This window comes from Mytilus trossulus, chromosome 1 (genome assembly GCF_036588685.1).
Source record: "Mytilus trossulus isolate FHL-02 chromosome 1, PNRI_Mtr1.1.1.hap1, whole genome shotgun sequence".
In the NCBI taxonomy this organism is placed as follows: domain Eukaryota; kingdom Metazoa; phylum Mollusca; class Bivalvia; order Mytilida; family Mytilidae; genus Mytilus; species Mytilus trossulus.
This window is the reverse complement of record NC_086373.1, coordinates 23,479,012-23,496,910: the sequence shown is the minus strand read 5'-3', so window position 1 is coordinate 23,496,910 and position 17,899 is coordinate 23,479,012. Positions and strand designations below refer to the sequence as shown.

Sequence of the window (17,899 nt, the reverse complement as noted above, 5' to 3'; positions counted from 1 at the left end):
GATTTTTCACAAAATTATATCTTTTGTTAAAACATTTAAAATGGTATTTATTCACAGAGTGTTGATTTAATTGTTACTTATGAAAAAAGAACAGGAAACTCTGAAGAAACAAGTCTCCACAAAAAGGATTGAAGGACTTGGCCAATTTCACGTTCTAAGTCTTCTTGATTGTAGTTTTCTAAAACCTAGAATTTAACTATTTCTACTTGTAGAATTTTAATTCAAAATTTAAAATATGAGTGAATAATTCAAACCTTTAAAAAGTCATTTACTAAAATCAAGTTTTTTCTTGATTTAAATTAAATGAAATTTGAAGTGTTATTATATTCAGTCGGGATTGACACTATTGAATAATAGAACTAATATCTCTTTTTTAGAATTGAATTTTAAAAATCAATCGCAGTACATTAACATTCTGAAAGGAAGATATTTAAGGAAGTTAAAATTGTTTTTGGTCAATTTGGCCTCTAGATATAGTACATGTAAATTGTATGGCCTATAGGTCAGTCTGTTTACAACTGTGGTCACCTTGCTTTACATTTAGGTTGTCATGATCAAATATAGGTAGCCAAGTTAAGTCCGGAAAGTTTAAATGTGATGTAAATTTTAGATGGTCAGAAATTTTTATAGGTTTTTTTTGCATCAAGCTAATCAAATTTTATAATTTCAAATAATTTGTGCAAGAAATTTTAAGTTTTTTACCCAATTTTTTAAATGTTGGGATAATGAAAGTTCTAAAGAAAACAATTGCATGTAGAACATTTTTACATCTCTGAACTATGATGTTGAAATGTTCATAAAAAAAACACCTCATGTACCAATTAAGATTTAGCTCCTCCATGTTAAGATTTTCAGCAAAATGAGTAATTTTTTTTTTCTAATTCAATTTGACAGTAAAGTTGTAACTTGTTAATGAAATAGATGCCTTCATCTAGACAAGAGATTTCATTTTGATGTCGCTGATAAAGAACATCTTGGATACTCAATCTGTAGGCACTGTAATGTAAGGATGTCTGCTCATATTGGTTTCAATTGCAGATTATAGTACAGATAGTTTTCTATTACAATTAATAAAAAAATTCTGACAAAATAGGCCCTGTTGGAATTTTTGGAGGAACCCAGTAGATTGAAAATTCATTTTTTAAAGGATATATATGATATACTGTATGACCACTTGTAATAGACAGGACTGTTAATAAGATATAAAGTACATTGCCTGCCCCTCACCTCATTTTAATTATAATTTCATAATCACATGAAGCTTTTTTGGGGAATGTATATACATGAATAACACAAACCAATTCAAAATGAGTTTTATTGTCTTAAGAATTTGTCTTTATTTGAATACAATCAATACACCAAAGGACACTGGTGTTTTTATCTATAGGTTGACAAGTAATACATGTACTATCTTACACCAAGTGATTTAATGCTGTCAGCTCGTGATGTAATGGTCAAAACTGACCACAGACTGATCTTAAACTGACCACAAGAGGTCACTTTGTTTACTATCAGTTGTATGTACATTTTATCTTTACTGAAGGTATAATTTGTAGTATTTGATCATGATAGACTTTGGGTTCATAAATATGTTTGCACTAATGTGTATTAGTACATTTTTGATTCATATGAAATGTCAAAAAGATATTGACACCAAGTATTCTGTGTAATCATTTATGTTCATGAGTTCAAATTTTCATGAGTTGAAGAAAATAGGTTTTTTTAAGGATAATCAATATATTAATTGACTTTGACAAATTCTGCATAAAATAATGATGAATACACAATTATAAGAGATGGTAAATAAGAAGACGCTGTAATTTAACAATGTATATTTCTTCCAAGCATTCTTTTATATGATTAAAACTTTGGTGAAACAGGCAGCAATTTTTCAAGTAAGAGATTACTCTGAGGTACAACTGCTGTTTTGCCAGACAATCTGGGGCAGTCTGGCAAAACACTCCTTGAAACCTCAGAGTAATCTGGGACTACATTTTTTCCATCACTACTTTCTTGCAGCTTTATTGATATTAAAAATAAATATATATGAATTGAAAACTTTGATATATGCATTCAAATTCTACCACATGTAACTAAAAGTACATGTGTACTATTAAAATGACCGTCAGAATCTATTGAAATATCTGAAGTTATTTGACTAAATAATCTGTCAGGCATCAAGGGATCCCCACAAGGTAAAGATTCATCTTATGGGCTTTGTTAATTTCATACTGTAGTTCATCTTTTTTTTTTTTATCTTTTATTTGTTTTTCAATAGTCAGGATTTTACACACCCCATTACACTACCACCTGACAATGGTATCAATGGATAAATACAGAAGGAGAAAATAGCAATATACAAATGAATCTCTAATTAATTTTTCACAATGAGAATATTTTAGGTTAAATATAAATTGTATTTGATTTATCTCTCCTCTCTCTCTCTCTCTGACTTACTCACATACAACACTAATACTTTCACTTATCTGTTTTGCTACAATATGTATCATGACTTGCTTTTTGATAGTTCATCTTTAGTATAACAGGATGATTCTGGCTATATATAATGGTATGTTTATACCTTATTCTATGTGCTAGCCCCACGACTGTTGTAAGGCAGGGTATGTGCATTTAATTTCAGAATATGGATTGAAACTTCTTTTATGAAATATGCAGTAGTTCCGAGTACACAGTTATCGTCCTTTGATTTTTGTTGTCCACGAATATAGTCCTTAGAGTGGACAGTGTGTTACTTGTCAATTTTTGTTATACCCCTTCCAAATTTATTTCTCCATGTTTTATGCCTCATATTGCAAGTTTGGGGGTGAAATGACACTGTAAAAAAATTTGGGTAATAAATATTTATGTAAAGTACTGATAAGATCCAGCTGAAAAAGGTCAAAAATTAGCACTTTGGAAGCTGTCAAAAGATTCCAAGACCCCCTTAACATAAAATTGTCCATATTTTGAGTTAGAGCTGATGAAGTTTTCTATAATTTTGATATAATTTGTCCCAAAAGTAGTACAACACACTGTAAAAATATTATTGGGAAAGCGCAGGTGGGATTTTTTTAATTTTCATTTATTGTCTAAAAGAAATGCACTACGAAGTAACTGTGTACTCGGACCTAGTACATTGTACAATTCTGCTGTATCAACCATACTTAACATTTCTTATGATACCTACTAAAATTGCTGTGACAAATTCCTCATTGTGTCGATGCTTTTGATAGTTAGTTTGTTCAACACATAATACTGCACTAAGGCCTGTTGCCAGTGTACAAGTTAACACTTTGTGAAATCTAATGTCCTCAATAACAGAAAGAAGCCATTGTAATGTTACATAGTAAAAATCTTATCTTAAACTTCTTAATTATTTTTTCTTTCTAATATCATGAATATTATGAGGAAATAAAGATATATTATTATTTATTTCAGGCATTCAGATTACCATTGAGTTACAAGTATGGCTGTCCATCACCAACAACATGGATGCTGGTCATCAATTCTTTGTTGTCTATATTGACCATTGGTCTTCCAGTGGCCAGAAAACATGGTATGTAAATAAGTCCTTGTGATATATTACATGTGTACCTTTCTGTTATAAAATTGTCAAAATACAATATGACACAATTTTGAAACCATGTCATAAAAAAATATGGAATTGTTTAAGGATTTTTTCCTCATTTTTCTCTCACATAGAGAAAGTAGAAAAAATGAGGCTTATGCTTGCTGTTGTTGGTAGTGTCAACAATGTATGAGTGTGTGATTAGTTAGTTTCATCGGGAACCACTAGTGGTAAGTCAATGATATATAAGGTACACAATTGTATTATTATTGACACTCCTTAATTCCATGCCTGCTTCCAGCATTACAACTTATTGTGCAGAATGAGGCAAACTTTATAATCATAGTAGCCTAGTAATTACTATACTAAACTGTATATGCTTGTAGAAAGCAGATTGTGTGCTATGGTTATGTTTTGTATTTTTGTCTTTCATTTTGCTTATGTCTTAATTTTCAGAATCTTCATTTAATGGAATGTGGTCAGAATTAGCGCAAACATTTGAAGAATTTTTGTTCTCAAAGAGGTAAGAATATTATGAGCTGTCGTTATGGAAATGAAACATCAAGTGAAATCCAAAAATATTTTATAGACCCTCACGAGATGATGATGCATTGCTAACTAATTTTATTACATGCATTTAAAAGGTTATCTATCTGGATCTTTATGATTTCTATTAAGTGTTAAAAAAAAAATCCACAGAGAACTAAGTTTACCAGTAGTATGTACACATTGCATACTTCCATGACATTTTGGTCTACGATCGAAAGTTGTCTCATTTGCAATCCAACCACAATTTTTTTGTTCAGTAACAGATCAGTGATTCTTTCTGGGCACTTAATCAAAACTGACCACCACAAAATAGCACAATAGTGTTGAAAGTGGTGCTAAACACCAATCTTTCAATCAAGCAAGAAAGTTATCAATGATATGTTTTACTTAGATATTCAAGTTACAATGTAATGTGTATGTGAATTACTTTTTTAATCAATAAGAATTTTCTATCATGGTGTATAAAACTGTGATAAAAATAGTTTCCACTACAAATGGTCAATAATGAACAAAGGGAGATAACTCAAATTAAAATTTACTTAAATGAAGCAATCTTTACCCTTCAGTGATAAAAACCCTTTTATTATATTCATTCGTTCAGTAATTTCTTTAACATTATAATCAGCAGAAACTCGATTCATATGACTTTAAGCTATGTTTTAAATCTGCTTATAAATGCTTAGTTGTATATCAAGATTATAAGTAAAACAACCATTGTCAAATTTAAAGTCTGCAGTAATTTAGAAAGTTATTTTGGTTATGCCCTTTGCACAAGTATCTTAATTTTCAACAGAGTTTTGTGATATTCTTTGACATTGCTTCAAGTGGCCCTTCTAGTGCAAACTGTCATCATTTTCAGCATAGATAGAAAAACATGTTATTTGGATAAAAAGATAACAATTTTTTTATTATCATCATATTCCTTGTTTTGTTTCTGTTTTGTTTTGCAAACAAATGTTTTTATACTTTTTAACCAGATTTTTGTGACAAAAATGTTGGTTATTGATTCGGGGATGTACGGCGGCCGAGCGGTCAGGCAGCCAGGCGGGCGTCCACCAAATGTTGTCTGTGCATTTACTCATAAACCATTCAACCAAACCTTTTAAAATTTTAATATGTTGTAACTGACAACAAAATGAAGGTCAAGTTCAAAAATGAGGATTTTGACTTTTACCGCTCAGGAGTTACGGTTCTTGAAAGTTTAAAAAATGTTGTGTCCGTGCATTTACTCATGAACCGTTCAACCAAACCTTTTAAAATTTTAATATGTTGTTACTGACAACAAAATGAAGGTCAAGTTCAATAATGATGATTTTGACTTTTACCGTTCAGGAGTTGCGGTTCTTGAAAGTTTAAAAAATGTTGTGTCCATGCATTTACTCATGAACTGTCAACCAAACCTTTTAAGATTTTAATATGTTGTTACTGACAACAAAATGGAGGTCAAGTTCAATAATGACGATTTTGACTTTTACCGTTCAGGAGTTATGGTTCTTTGAAGATTGAAAAATGGAGCTATCATTCATGTAGTTGCATTTACTCATGAACCATTCAACCTAAGCATTTCAAATTCTAATATGTTGATACTGATAACAAAATTGAGGTCAAATTTGATATTGACAATTTTCACTTTCACCGTTCATCAGTTATGGTTCTTGTGATATTGGCAGGACACAAATAAATGTTAATAAATCTAGTCGTTGTGACAGCCTCTTGTTTTTTCATATATTGGTATCACCTTGGCGTCGGCGTCGTCATCTGAAGACATTTGGTTTTCACACTCTAACTTTAGTAAAAGTAAATAGAAATCTATGAAATTTAAACACAAGGTTTATGACCACAAAAGGAAGGTTGGGATTGATTTTGGGAGTTTTAGTCCTAACAGTAGTATGCTGAGCCGGACTCAACTAGTTTAACCAGGTGACTGCAATCGCAATCTCGATGAATATATAACGAACACAACTTGTTTTGATAAATTGTAATTAATATATTCCACCAGAAAGGTTACAAGTAGTCAGTAGATTGGTAAACTGAAAGAAATAAAAATACAATATTTTACAATGTGTACGAATTAAATATGAAAGTTAAATACAAGATTATTAATCGTGTCAAAAACGAAAGTAGAATTTACAGTTCATTTCTCGGAAATAAATAACTTACAGTTCGTATGTATTTATAAATCACTTATCTAAAAATATCGGAGTTAAACAGAATAATTTATCACAGTTTATGAATGAATCAAACGTACTTGACAGTGGTATGTCTCGATTTCCTCAGAAAGTAGAAAAGTCGTCCATTTTCCATGCGTTGAAATATTGATGCGGACGGTGTCACATAAATTAAAGGTGGTCGATAAATGCGGTGATTTAAGAAAACGGTCCAGTTCAATTTGTTCCGGATAAAAATGAAAACATGTAATAAACATTAAATGTGGAACAGAATACTCCCCGTCTGATGTCTAACGGATATCACTATTTCAAATATATCACACACTTGAATATCTGATTATATGAGTCCAAAGTATCACTATAAAATTAATTATACACAGTCATTCTCGATGAGAAGAATCATGTCCACAATCGGTCGTGTGTAGACGGATGCTTTTCCATTTACGATTATTCGTACTTCTGCTTTCCGGACATGTTCATCGGAACCTTTAAACGATTTTAGTATAACTCCTATTGGCCATTGAGTACGGCAAAGGTTTTTGTCCTTTAGGAGAATAACGTCTCCCTTGATAAGATCATGGCGATCTTCGGTCCATTTTCGTCGTGGTTGTAGTAACGGCAGGTACTCTTTCCTCCAACGGGACCAGAAAACACTGGCCAGAGCCTGTACACGTCTCCATTCGGCTAGACATAGATCCCGTTTGTCGAATTCTCCAAGCTGATCTGAAGTGAAGATGTAATCGGTCTTTTGTGTCAATAACATAGCTGGTGTTAAGATTAGCGGATTCTCTGGATCTGTTGATACTGGTACCAGAGGTCTTGAATTGATTATTGCTGAAATTTCTGCCATGAATGTATTTAGAACGTCATGCGTAAGACTCCTTCCAGCTGCGTTGATAAGCATAGAATCAAGTATTCTCCTTGCGATACCAATCATTCTTTCCCAGGCTCCACCCATGTGGGATGAATGTGGCGGATTGAAGATCCAAGTTGTACCAGAATTGTACAGAAAGTTCTTGAAGGGTCCACCTTCGACGTTGATTGAGTCAATCTTTAGATCGTCGATTGCGCCAATAAAGTTTGTTTCACGGTCGGATCGGAAAATCTTAACTTGACCTCTGATAGCGGCGAATCTTCTGACGGCGTTTATGAAGGCTGAAGAGCTCATTTCCTGGATTAGTTCGATGTGAACAGCTCTAGTAACTAAGCATGTGAAAAGAATTGCCCAACGTTTTGAGTTTGCGTATCCACCACATGTTTTACGTGAAACAATTGTCCAAGGTCCAAATGTGTCTATTCCAACGTTGGTAAACGGAGGTGACGGTTCAAGATGGTCCTCTGGCAAATCAGACATGATTTGACACTCAGTTTTTCCTCTTAGTTTGCGGCAAGTCACACATTTGTGAATGAGAGAAGAGATCAAGCGTTTAGCTCCGACGATCCAGAATCTGCGGAACGAATCGCTCCATCTGTGAAGTGGCGACCTTGATGTTTTATCTTTTCATGGTAGTGTCGGACTAATAATATCCCTATATGATGGCGTCCAGGGATGATTAATGGTTTCTTTTCACGGAGGTTTAAGTCAGATTTGGCAATACGGCCTCCTACTCGTAACAGTCCTCGTTCGTCCAAAAACGGATTAAGGTTAGCTATCGGGCTCCGCTTATGAATTTGTTCCTGACGTTTAATGCAATCTATTTCATCTCCATAAACTTCATATTGAGCGGATATTAAGATGAAATTTTCGGCATTCAAAAAGCCTTCCGGAGAAGTCACTGGTGCTGCCTGTTTTGACCCGTGTAAACGGGAGAAACGTTCTAAAAAGGCTATCGCTCGCACAAGTGATGTCCAGTTGGAGAATCTGTTGAATCTATCAGTTCCTATACCTTTACGCTCAGGTGTGGCAAAGGTTTTTGCAACATTAACAATTGCACGTATTTCTCCATCTTCTTCTGGGTCTATTAGCTGATATATGTTCTCAGAATTCTTCTGTTCTGAGAAAAGAAGTTGTTTTGGTCCTAATAACCATTCACTGCTATGAATTTCGTGAGCAGGTACGGACCTCGTTCCCGAATCTGCGGGATTACGGCTAGTTGGTACATAATTCCATTGATTTGGAGAGCTAAATTTTCTTATTTTCTCTACTCGATTGGCGACATATATGAAGAACCTTCTTGTCTCGTTACTGATGTAGCCTAGGACTACTTTACTGTCTGTGTAGAATTTTACGGTGTCTATGTGTAAATCTAAATTATCCATGATGGTCTGTGTTATCTCGACTGCTAATACTGCAGCAGATAGTTCAAGGCGTGGGATAGTATGACCACTTGTTGGTGCCACTTTAGCTTTCCCAAGAATGAATCCTATGTTTGGTTCACCACTACTGTCGGTCGTGCGTAGATATGCAACAGCTGCTATGGCTTTTTCTGATGCATCAGAGAAGACATGTAACTCCTTTGTGGCGGTTTTGCTGAGATATGGCACTTAGGTACGTGGAATGCGCAATGTTTCGATAGCAATTAGAGTATCTCTCCAAGATTTCCACTCATCTGCTGTCTCATCAGTGAGAGGTTGGTCCCAATCGACGGTTTCTGATACTATTTTCCTTAATAGGAGTTTCCCTTGTATAATCACCGGAGCCAAAAATCCCAGAGGATCGTAGAGACTGTTTATCGTTGATAAAATTCCTCTCCGAGTGATCGGTTTGTTTTCTGATGATAATTGAAATAAGAAGTTATCAGTGTTTACGTCCCAGCTGAGACCAAGACTACGTTGTAGGGGTTTGCTGTCGCATTCTAAGTCTAGATCTTTAAGATTTGAAGCCAAATCACTGGCATGAAATGCAGACATAACTTCCGCACAATTAGAGGCAAACTTGTGAAGACGTAAGTTTCCATATTTTGCTAATGCTTGCTGTGTGTCCTTCATGAGCTTAACAGCTTCCTCTTTAGAAGGACATGATGTAAGACCGTCGTCGACATAGAAGTCTCTTGTGACAAAGCTAGTCACGTGACTGCCAAACTCTTGTTCTGATGCTTGAGCTGCTTTTCTGAGTCCAAGTGTAGCAACGGCAGGTGACGGACTATTTCCAAAAACATGAACTCTCATGCGGTATTCGACAAGGTTCTCTTGTAGGTCGTTGTTTTTATGCCACAAAAATCTCAGATAATTTCGGTGGTCTTTCCTCACTACAAAGCAGTGAAACATGTGTTGAACGTCTGCAGTTACAGCGACCATTTCTTTCCTGAAACGCAGCAGTACTCCCAAGAGATCATTGGTCAAGTCTGGACCTGTAAGCAGGACGCTGTTAAGTGAAACTCCGTTACATTTGGCTGAAGAATCAAACACACCTCTTATCTGATCAGGTTTCTTCGGATGATAAACACCAAACAATGGCAAATACCAGCACTCCTCATGTTCGTGCAATGGTGGAGCAAGCTCTGCATGATTGTTGTCTAGGATCTTACTCATAAATGTAAGAAAATGTTCCCGCTTAACTGGGTTTCTATTCAGACTGGTGTCTAACATATTCGCACGATGTAGAGCTTGTTGTCTGTTGCTTGGCAACGGCTGTCTTGGCACTCGGAACGGTAACGGTGCTACCCAACTTCCTTCAGAGTCTCTCACAAATTCGTTGTCCATCTGCTTCATGAACATTTTGTCTTCATATGACATTCCAGGCATGTACATGGTTGAAACGTTGAAGGTTGTCCTGTAGGTAAAATGTTGGTTATTTTGACATTTAACTCGAGAGGCACATGCTGCTTGTTAATGCAAGTTTCTCCTATCACTACCCAACCCAGTTTCAATTGTTGTGCATATGGAGTTCTGGATGGTCCTATACGCTGGTCAAGCACATGGTGTGCTTCTATAAGGTCTCTGCCAATTAAGAGAAGAATTTGGCAATTTTCATCTATTGGTGGAATGCTACCCCTAAGTTCTTTTAAATGAGGGTGATGCATTGTTACTTCAGGAGTAGGTATTTCGTCCCTATTATTGGGAATATGATCACATTCAATCAGTACAGGAAGGTCAAACTTGTCATCAGCATTGATTGATACCATGACGAAACCTCTTCCTCTTTTGCCGGAAGTGACTACTTTGCCGGAGCATGTTGATAAAGTATAGTTCTCCGGTTTATCTTTGACGTCGAAAAGATTAAAGAATTCGGGCGATGCTAGCGACCGGTTGCTTTGGTCATCAATGATGGCGTACATGCGAATAACTTTGTATTGGTTATCTTTGTGATAAACATTCACAGGAAGTATTTTAGCACAAGATTTCCCGCCATATGTATCTTTGCAGATCTCAGTACAGGTAGAGTTAACTGAGGTTGCCTTAGTTTCAGCCGATTCTATAGGCTCTCCGCCGTAGGCTTGCTTAGGCGAGCTAGACTGAGAACTTGCAGGTTGCTGTGGTCTAGTGATGTGAAGTGCGGTAGTGTGTTGTTTACTTCCACATTCTTTACAACTTATGCGTGCATTGCATTCACGACTTCTGTGTTTGGTAGAATCACAACACTTTTAACAGACATTGTTTTCTTTCAAAAGACCTTTGCGTTCCTCTATTGATTTTGCTCGGAACGCTCGACATTCATTTAAGGAATGCTTTGTATTGTGCAGAATACAAAGACCTTGTTTGCTGGCGTCTCCAGATTGCTGCTCAACCGCTGTTTTATGAGTGCCAACTTTAGTCTTGGGGTAAGACGTGAACCTTGGCGCAGCACCTTTTGTATTTGGTGTGGCTTTTGACCCAAAGATGAACCCAGGATCGTTCTTTGTTTTGCTTATCTCTCTGACGAAGGCAGAGAATTCTGTGAAAGGTGGAAAGGCAACTTCATATTTGGACTTGTATCTTGTAGCCCTTGTGGTCCACTTTTCTTGGAGTCCGTACGGTAATTTTTCAACAATAGGATTTATCCCGGACGAGGAGTCAAAATATGCTAGCAAACATCCCAGCTTGGGATTTTCCTTGTGATATTCTATTTCTGATAGAATGTCAGACAGTTCGTAGAGACGTGCATTGTCCTTATTCGTCAAGGTTGGGAATTTGGCAAGTTTACTCATGAGAGAGGCTTCCAACATTTCTGGAGCACCATACCGCTCGTCAAGCCTCTTCCATAATCTCTGTATACCTATGTTAGGATTATTGGCGTTCGACGCTCTTATGCTAATTGCGTGTTTAGCAGACTCTGGACCGAGCCACTTGATCAGTAAATCGATCTGTTCCGAGTCAGAGACTTGTAACTCATCAGTCACATTCTTGAAGCTTGCTTTCCAAGTATGGAAGGATTCTGCCCGATCGTTAAAGCTTGTTAACCGGGAGAAAAGCAGGTCCTTACGTAAGAGGAATCTAGTTATCTCCGATGTGAGGTTGATTTGTTGCTGGTGTGCAACCGGGATCTCTTTTATAAAGTCTTGTTTTGTGTGTAAGACAGGGATCGCTTCTTTAACACCCTGTTTTTGATGTTCAGTAGGGCTCTCATCTAAAAGGCCTAGTTTTTGTATGCCGGTTACTAATCCCAGATCTGGGATAAAGGTAACTTCCGGTGACTTATTATTGGAAGGCAAGACAGCAGATGTCTGTGACAGCAAGTTCGGTGCCACGGATGGCACGAACGCTGGTGCGTCGTGACTCAGCTCGATCTTAACAGGAATTTGTTTTTTCCTTTGAGGTTCTGTTACTTCCTTTACAACTGCAGTTGATACAGGAAGTTTATTGACGAAATGTTGCACGCGCTGGAGCGGGTCTTCCGTTTCGTCAGGGAGATCGCTAACTGCTTGGCTGCCGTCGTCTTCCAAGATACGAGCCTCGGCTTCTGCGGCTGCAGCTTCTCTTTTTGCTTCGAGAATGTTCATAGCGGCCTTAAGTTCGGCTTTTTCTCGGACCGCACGTGCGGCTTCCTGTTCCATTTGAGTTTTCATGCGAACGGCCTCCTGTTCTTTTTTAGCTTTTATGTGCTCTTCCTCCTGTTCAATTCGAGCTTTCAAGTGAGCAGCCTCAAGTTCCATTTGAGCTCTTCTACGTGTGGCCTCTTGTTCCGCTTCAGCTTTTCTATGTGCGGCCTCTTGTTTTGCACGGATAGCTTCTTGTTCCATTTCGGCCTTGATTTCTGTTTGTCTATATAGGGTCTCTTCCTGTAAAACGGCCTCCTGCTTAAGGAGGGCAGCTTCTTGCCTTGGCACGCTTTCTCCTAGCTAGGCTCGACATGTCGGAGGCGTGTGAGCTCCCACTGTGCGAGCTTTTCTTGCCCTTAGATGTCCTCGTTTTTGTTGATTTAGCCTTTGTCAAGGAAAGGCGATGTTCGTGCAAAGTTTCAATTGCCAGGTCAACTTTAGACATTCGGATATCCGTTGATAATTTGCAGGTATCAATGTCTTGAAGGCTGTCTAATGTTTTTGTACTTTTGAGAAATTGCAAGTACTCGTCTGTGAGCCTGCGATAATTAGTACAGGCTTGTACAATTTTATCCTGTGCTGTTAACAATTGCTGGAGGTCGTAAGGATGCTTGGTTGTTTCTAATAATCTAGATTCTAGGTTTGACCATAGGGCCTCTAAGTTGTTATAGAACTTGTCGTGTTTTTCTATAAAGGCTCCCTGTCCCCTTTCGGTAAGTTCACGCACTCGCCTAGTCTCGGCGCTTTCATCTAAATTTGTTGTTTTAGACGGATTTTCTTCTGGTTCTTCAGTGACATCTCCCTCGGGGGGCTGAACTTCTTCTTGTTGTTCCTCGTGACTGAGATCCATGATGTAAATCAACTATTTGTAGGCAATGTTAGTTCAACATTGTTGGTTTGCTGCCTAGTACGCACAATCTGTGTTGCGTAGTGTCAAGGTAACAGCTACGAACGATGCTCTGTTGTATTTCCTGTTCAGGAGATGTGTAGACAAGTTGTTGTCAATTTACTATGCTGAGCCGGACTCAACTAGTTTAACCAGGTGACTGCAATCGCAATCTCGATGAATATATAACGAACACAACTTGTTTTGATAAATTGTAATTAATATATTCCACCAGAAAGGTTACAAGTAGTCAGTAGATTGGTAAACTGAAAGAAATAAAAATACAATATTTTACAATGTGTACGAATTAAATATGAAAGTTAAATACAAGATTATTAATCGTGTCAAAAACGAAAGTAGAATTTAAAGTTCATTTCTCGGAAATAAATAACTTACTTCGTATGTATTTATAAATCACTTATCTAAAAATATCGGAGTTAAACAGAATAATTTATCACAGTTTATGAATGAATCAAACGTACTTGACAGTGGTATGTCTCGATTTCCTCAGAAAGTAGAAAAGTCGTCCATTTTCCATGCGTTGAAATATTGATGCGGACGGTGTCACATAAATTAAAGGTGGTCGATTATTAATTATTGGTCCTGTTTTTAAATTGGTCTACATTCAGGTCCAAAGGGTCCAAAATATAAACTTAGCTTGATTTTAACAAAAATTGAATCCTTGGGGTTCTTTGATATGCTGAATCTAAACATTTTCTTAGATTTTTGTCGAGCCTGCAACTTTTGTTGCAGAAAGCTCGACATAGGGATAGTGATCCCGCTACGGCGGCGATGTTAGCTCACTTCTTAAAAGCTTTATATTTTAGAAGGTAGAAGTCCTGGATGCTTCATACTTTGTATATAGATGCCTCATGTTACGAACTTTCCGTCAGTCACAATGTCCTTGACCTCATTTTCATGGTTCAGTGACTACTTGAAAAAAAAGTTAAGATTTTTTGGAATGTTAAATTCTCTCTTATTATAAGTAATTGGATAACTATATTTGGTATGTGCGTACCTTGCAAGGTCCTCATGCCTGTCAGACAGTTTTCACTTGACCTCGACCTCATTTCATGGATCAGTGAACAAGGTTAAGTTTTCGTGGTCTTGTCCATATCTCAGATACTATAAGCAATAGGTCTAGTATATTCAGTGTATGGAAGGACTGTAAGGTGTACATGTCCAACTGGCAGGTGTCATCTGACCTTGACCTCATTTTCATGGTTCAGTGGTTATAGTTAAGTTTTTGTGTTTTGGTCTGTTTTTCTTATACTATATGCAATAGGTCTACTATAATTGGTGTATGGAATGATTGTAAGGTGTACATGTCTAGCTGACAGGTGTCATCTGACCTTGACCTCATTTTCATGGTTCAGTGGTCAAAGTTTAGTTTTTTAGTTTTGGTCTATTTTTCTAATACTTTATGCATTAGGTCGACTATATGTGGTTTATGGAAATATTTTATGATCCATATGTCGGTTACGCAGGTTTTATTTGACCTTGACCTCATTTTCACGGTCTATTGCTAAGTTTTAAGTGTTTGTGTTTTGCTCTGTTTTTCTTTATTTATAAGCAATAAGTCAAGTATATTTGTTGTATTGAAGAATTGTTAGCTGTACATGTCTGCCTGGCATGGTTCATCTGACCTTGACCTCATTTTCATGGTTCATTGATCAATGTTTTATTTTCTTGGTTAATGTTTGTAATAAAGCTTTATATTTAGGTCTATCAAGATAGTATCAAGGATTGGAAAAGAAGGCGAGACATTTCAGTGTGTGCACTCTTGTTGATTATGGGCCAAGTTTTTAAGTTGGTTCAAATCGGGGTCCAAAATTATTATATTAAGTACTGTGCAATAGCAAGAATTTTCAATTGAACAGTATTCCGCAATAGCAAGAAATCTTCAATTGCACAGTATTGTGCAATAGCAAGAAATTTTCAATTGCACAGTATTGTGCAATAGCAAGAAATCTTCAATTGCATAGTTTTGCGCAATAGCAAGAAACATCTAATTGCACAATATTGCGCAACAGGAAGAAATTTTCAATTGCACAGTTTTGCGCAATAGCAAGAAATATTCAATTGCACAGTATTGTCCTGTTTTCAAATTGGTCTACCGGTACGTCAAGGTCCAAAGGGTCAAAAATTTAACTTTGTTTGATTTCAACAAAAATTAAATATATGGGGTTCTTCAATATGATGAATTTAACCATGTATTTAGATTTTTAATATTTGGGCCTGGTTATCAAATTGGTCCACATTGAGGTCTAACAAGTCTAAAATTTAACATTATTTCATCAAAAATTGAATTCTTGAGGTTCTATGATATGCTGAATCTAACCATGTATTTAGATTTTGGATATTGGACCATTCTAGGTAAATGTCCTATTTAAAGTTTTTAAGTTATTAAGTTTAAGTTCTGAGACCACATTCATTCTGTGTCAGGAACCTATGTTGTGTCTACAAATTCAGAGCTGTATCAAGCTTAAATGTTGTGTCCATACTTGCCCAACTGTTTAGGGTTTGTCCTCTGCAGTCGTATAAAGCTGCGCCCTGCGGAACATCTGGTTTATAACATGTTACTCCTAGTCTAGTACATTTATTATAATTGTAAAATCAAGGAAATTGTCCAAAAAGAATTTTTACCAAGCAATTATTATAGGTAAAAGAAATAGTTTTAATAAAAAGGCTTTAGAAATCTTTTATTCTGTTTCTATATTTTAGTTACTAAATCATTTCTTTACTTTTTTTAGTCCTTCATTGCCAACTTTATCAGTAGAAGATTTCCAGAGGGATGAAGCCATTGATTGTAAAGTATGTAGTATATGTTTTGATAGATACATCATAGTTTTAATATGGATAACAATGAGAGAAATGTCTTCTACAGTTACCAGCTTCATAATGTCTAATTACAGTTTTAATTCCCTCCGCTCCCATTTCGATGTAATAAAACAAAAACTCAACACATAAGTAATGATAATCATATTTTGGCATAAATAACAATTTACAATCATACATATGTCATAAATAAATTTCTCATTTAAAGTCCATATTCTTGATAAATATTAATTTCCAAAATATATAAATGCACCAGTCACTTCCCAAACAGACATCAAATTCATCAATCTGCATTATCTGAAAAAGACTAACTTCTTCTATTTAATAAGGTATAACACATGTACAAAAATATCAAATAATACAAAAAATAAAATGGGCGGGAGGGTGGGTAAATTTAACGTGTTGAACTGACCAGTAAACTTTTCGAAATGACTAGGAAATATTTTGAAGTGAACAGGTATTTCTGTTAACCAATCAAATGCGTATAAATTACGAACGATAAATTTTTGTACAAACAGGTAACGAGTAATGTCGAAAGGTAACGAGTAATGTCGAAAGCATCCGAGATGGAATTAAGTATTTTTAATTAATTAAAAATTTACCAATTCCCTCCGCTCCCATTTCGATGTAATAAAACAAAAACTCAACACATAAGTAATGATAATCATATTTTGGCATAAATAACAATTTACAATCATACATATGTCATAAATAAATTTCTCATTTAAAGTCCATATTCTTGATAAATATTAATTTCCAAAATATATAAATGCACCAAACCAACGGCCACTATAAAGTGTACAGTATTAAAGAAAAAATTACATTATAATATAAACATACCTGATAATACATACAACAACAGTTACTTCTGGAATCCTGCAAACTAATATAGGTTCACAGGTAAACCAGATGTAGAAGTAATGGTCTAGCCCAGCTTTCTTGACCATCATCTTCTGAAAAATAAAATTAAAAACCACAAAGTATCTTGAAAAAAAAAACATTTAAATACAACATTGTATAAATACAAATGATTAACTACACCTATAAAAAAGTTTCTTAAAACTGAAACACCAAAATAACTTAAGTGTAATCTATCTTTACAAAAACATTTACTTTTATAAATAGATCCTGGTTGCTGAACAAATTGCTTATAAGTTTTGACAAATAAAATATTTCTCTTTAAAGTAAGCTTAGCCAAAGCTTTATTACATTCTATTACAGTTTGTTTTGTATCATCAAAATCTATAGGTCTTGGCAAAATTGCTGAAACTATTATCTTTAAAGAAGGAAAAACATTGCAAATAATATCAATTAAATTATTATAATATTGAATAATCAATTTACTGGATAAACCATTCCCAACATCATTTGTGCCTACATGCAATAACAAATGTGTGTATTTTCTTAAAAGTGATTTGTTGTCTTTTACAAATTGATGAAGAGTGTATATATTAGCACCAGATATAGCATTGCATTCCAGCCAGTTAATGTTATTTACATATTTACAAGTAGAATCTGACAGCAACAAAACCTTATTTTTTTGACACAATGTCTACAAAAAAATAAAATAAGATAAGATAAACAAACAATATTAATTCAGAATCTCATCAGCCATAGCTCGTGAAATAGACAATTTGTCATGTAAATCAAATTCTAAATAAACTTTATATGCGTCACTACGCCAATCCCCGTGAAATTGTATCAACTCGGAAGGAACTTTACTGTGAAAAGCCCATGTAGCCCCTCCTCTCCGAAAAGAATGAGAGGAAAATTTGGAAGAATTTAAACCACACTTTTCTAAAATGTCCCGTAGTCTTTTCTGAAAATAAGAATAACATAAAATTTTAAATCCTTTAGATTGTGGAATTAAAAAAGCGGGTTTTTCACCATCGGCTGGTATTAGAGTGCACAAACAATTGTACGCGTTGTACGGACAAAGTGGAGACCCTTTTATCTTAACCAATGGTAACTCCAGTTTCCTATTACCAAATTG

At 35.5% G+C, this 17,899-nt stretch overlaps 3 protein-coding genes and 1 long non-coding RNA gene across 9 annotated transcripts in view; 1 reads left to right on the top strand and 3 right to left on the bottom strand.

Annotated features, from left to right (window-relative positions):
• The window catches only part of LOC134719289 (protein MON2 homolog), a 302,758-nt gene that overhangs the window by 276,185 nt on the left and 8,674 nt on the right, over positions 1-17,899 (top strand). For all 6 annotated transcript variants that reach the window (XM_063582325.1, XM_063582319.1, XM_063582304.1 and 3 more), the window contains 3 exons: positions 3,439-3,556; positions 4,025-4,091; positions 15,822-15,882. In XM_063582325.1, the coding sequence (XP_063438395.1) occupies positions 3,439-3,556; positions 4,025-4,091; positions 15,822-15,882 (246 nt within the window). The remainder of the gene's footprint in view (positions 1-3,438; positions 3,557-4,024; positions 4,092-15,821; positions 15,883-17,899) is intronic.
• On the bottom strand, positions 6,010-7,306 carry LOC134707125 (uncharacterized). The gene is made up of 2 exons (XM_063566662.1): positions 6,366-7,306; positions 6,010-6,147 (listed from the first exon to the last, which is right to left on the bottom strand). Exon 1 carries the CDS (start codon positions 7,241-7,243, stop codon positions 6,656-6,658), a length of 588 nt encoding a protein of 195 aa, XP_063422732.1. The 5' UTR covers positions 7,244-7,306; the 3' UTR covers positions 6,010-6,147; positions 6,366-6,655.
• Positions 12,442-13,648, bottom strand: LOC134680894 (uncharacterized). The gene is made up of 2 exons (XM_063540181.1): positions 13,551-13,648; positions 12,442-13,334 (listed from the first exon to the last, which is right to left on the bottom strand). Exon 2 carries the CDS (start codon positions 13,030-13,032, stop codon positions 12,442-12,444), a length of 591 nt encoding a protein of 196 aa, XP_063396251.1. The 5' UTR covers positions 13,033-13,334; positions 13,551-13,648.
• Positions 16,036-16,896, bottom strand: LOC134707118 (uncharacterized). The gene is made up of 2 exons (XR_010105684.1): positions 16,747-16,896; positions 16,036-16,203 (listed from the first exon to the last, which is right to left on the bottom strand). It is a non-coding gene; the product is annotated as an uncharacterized LOC134707118 (long non-coding RNA).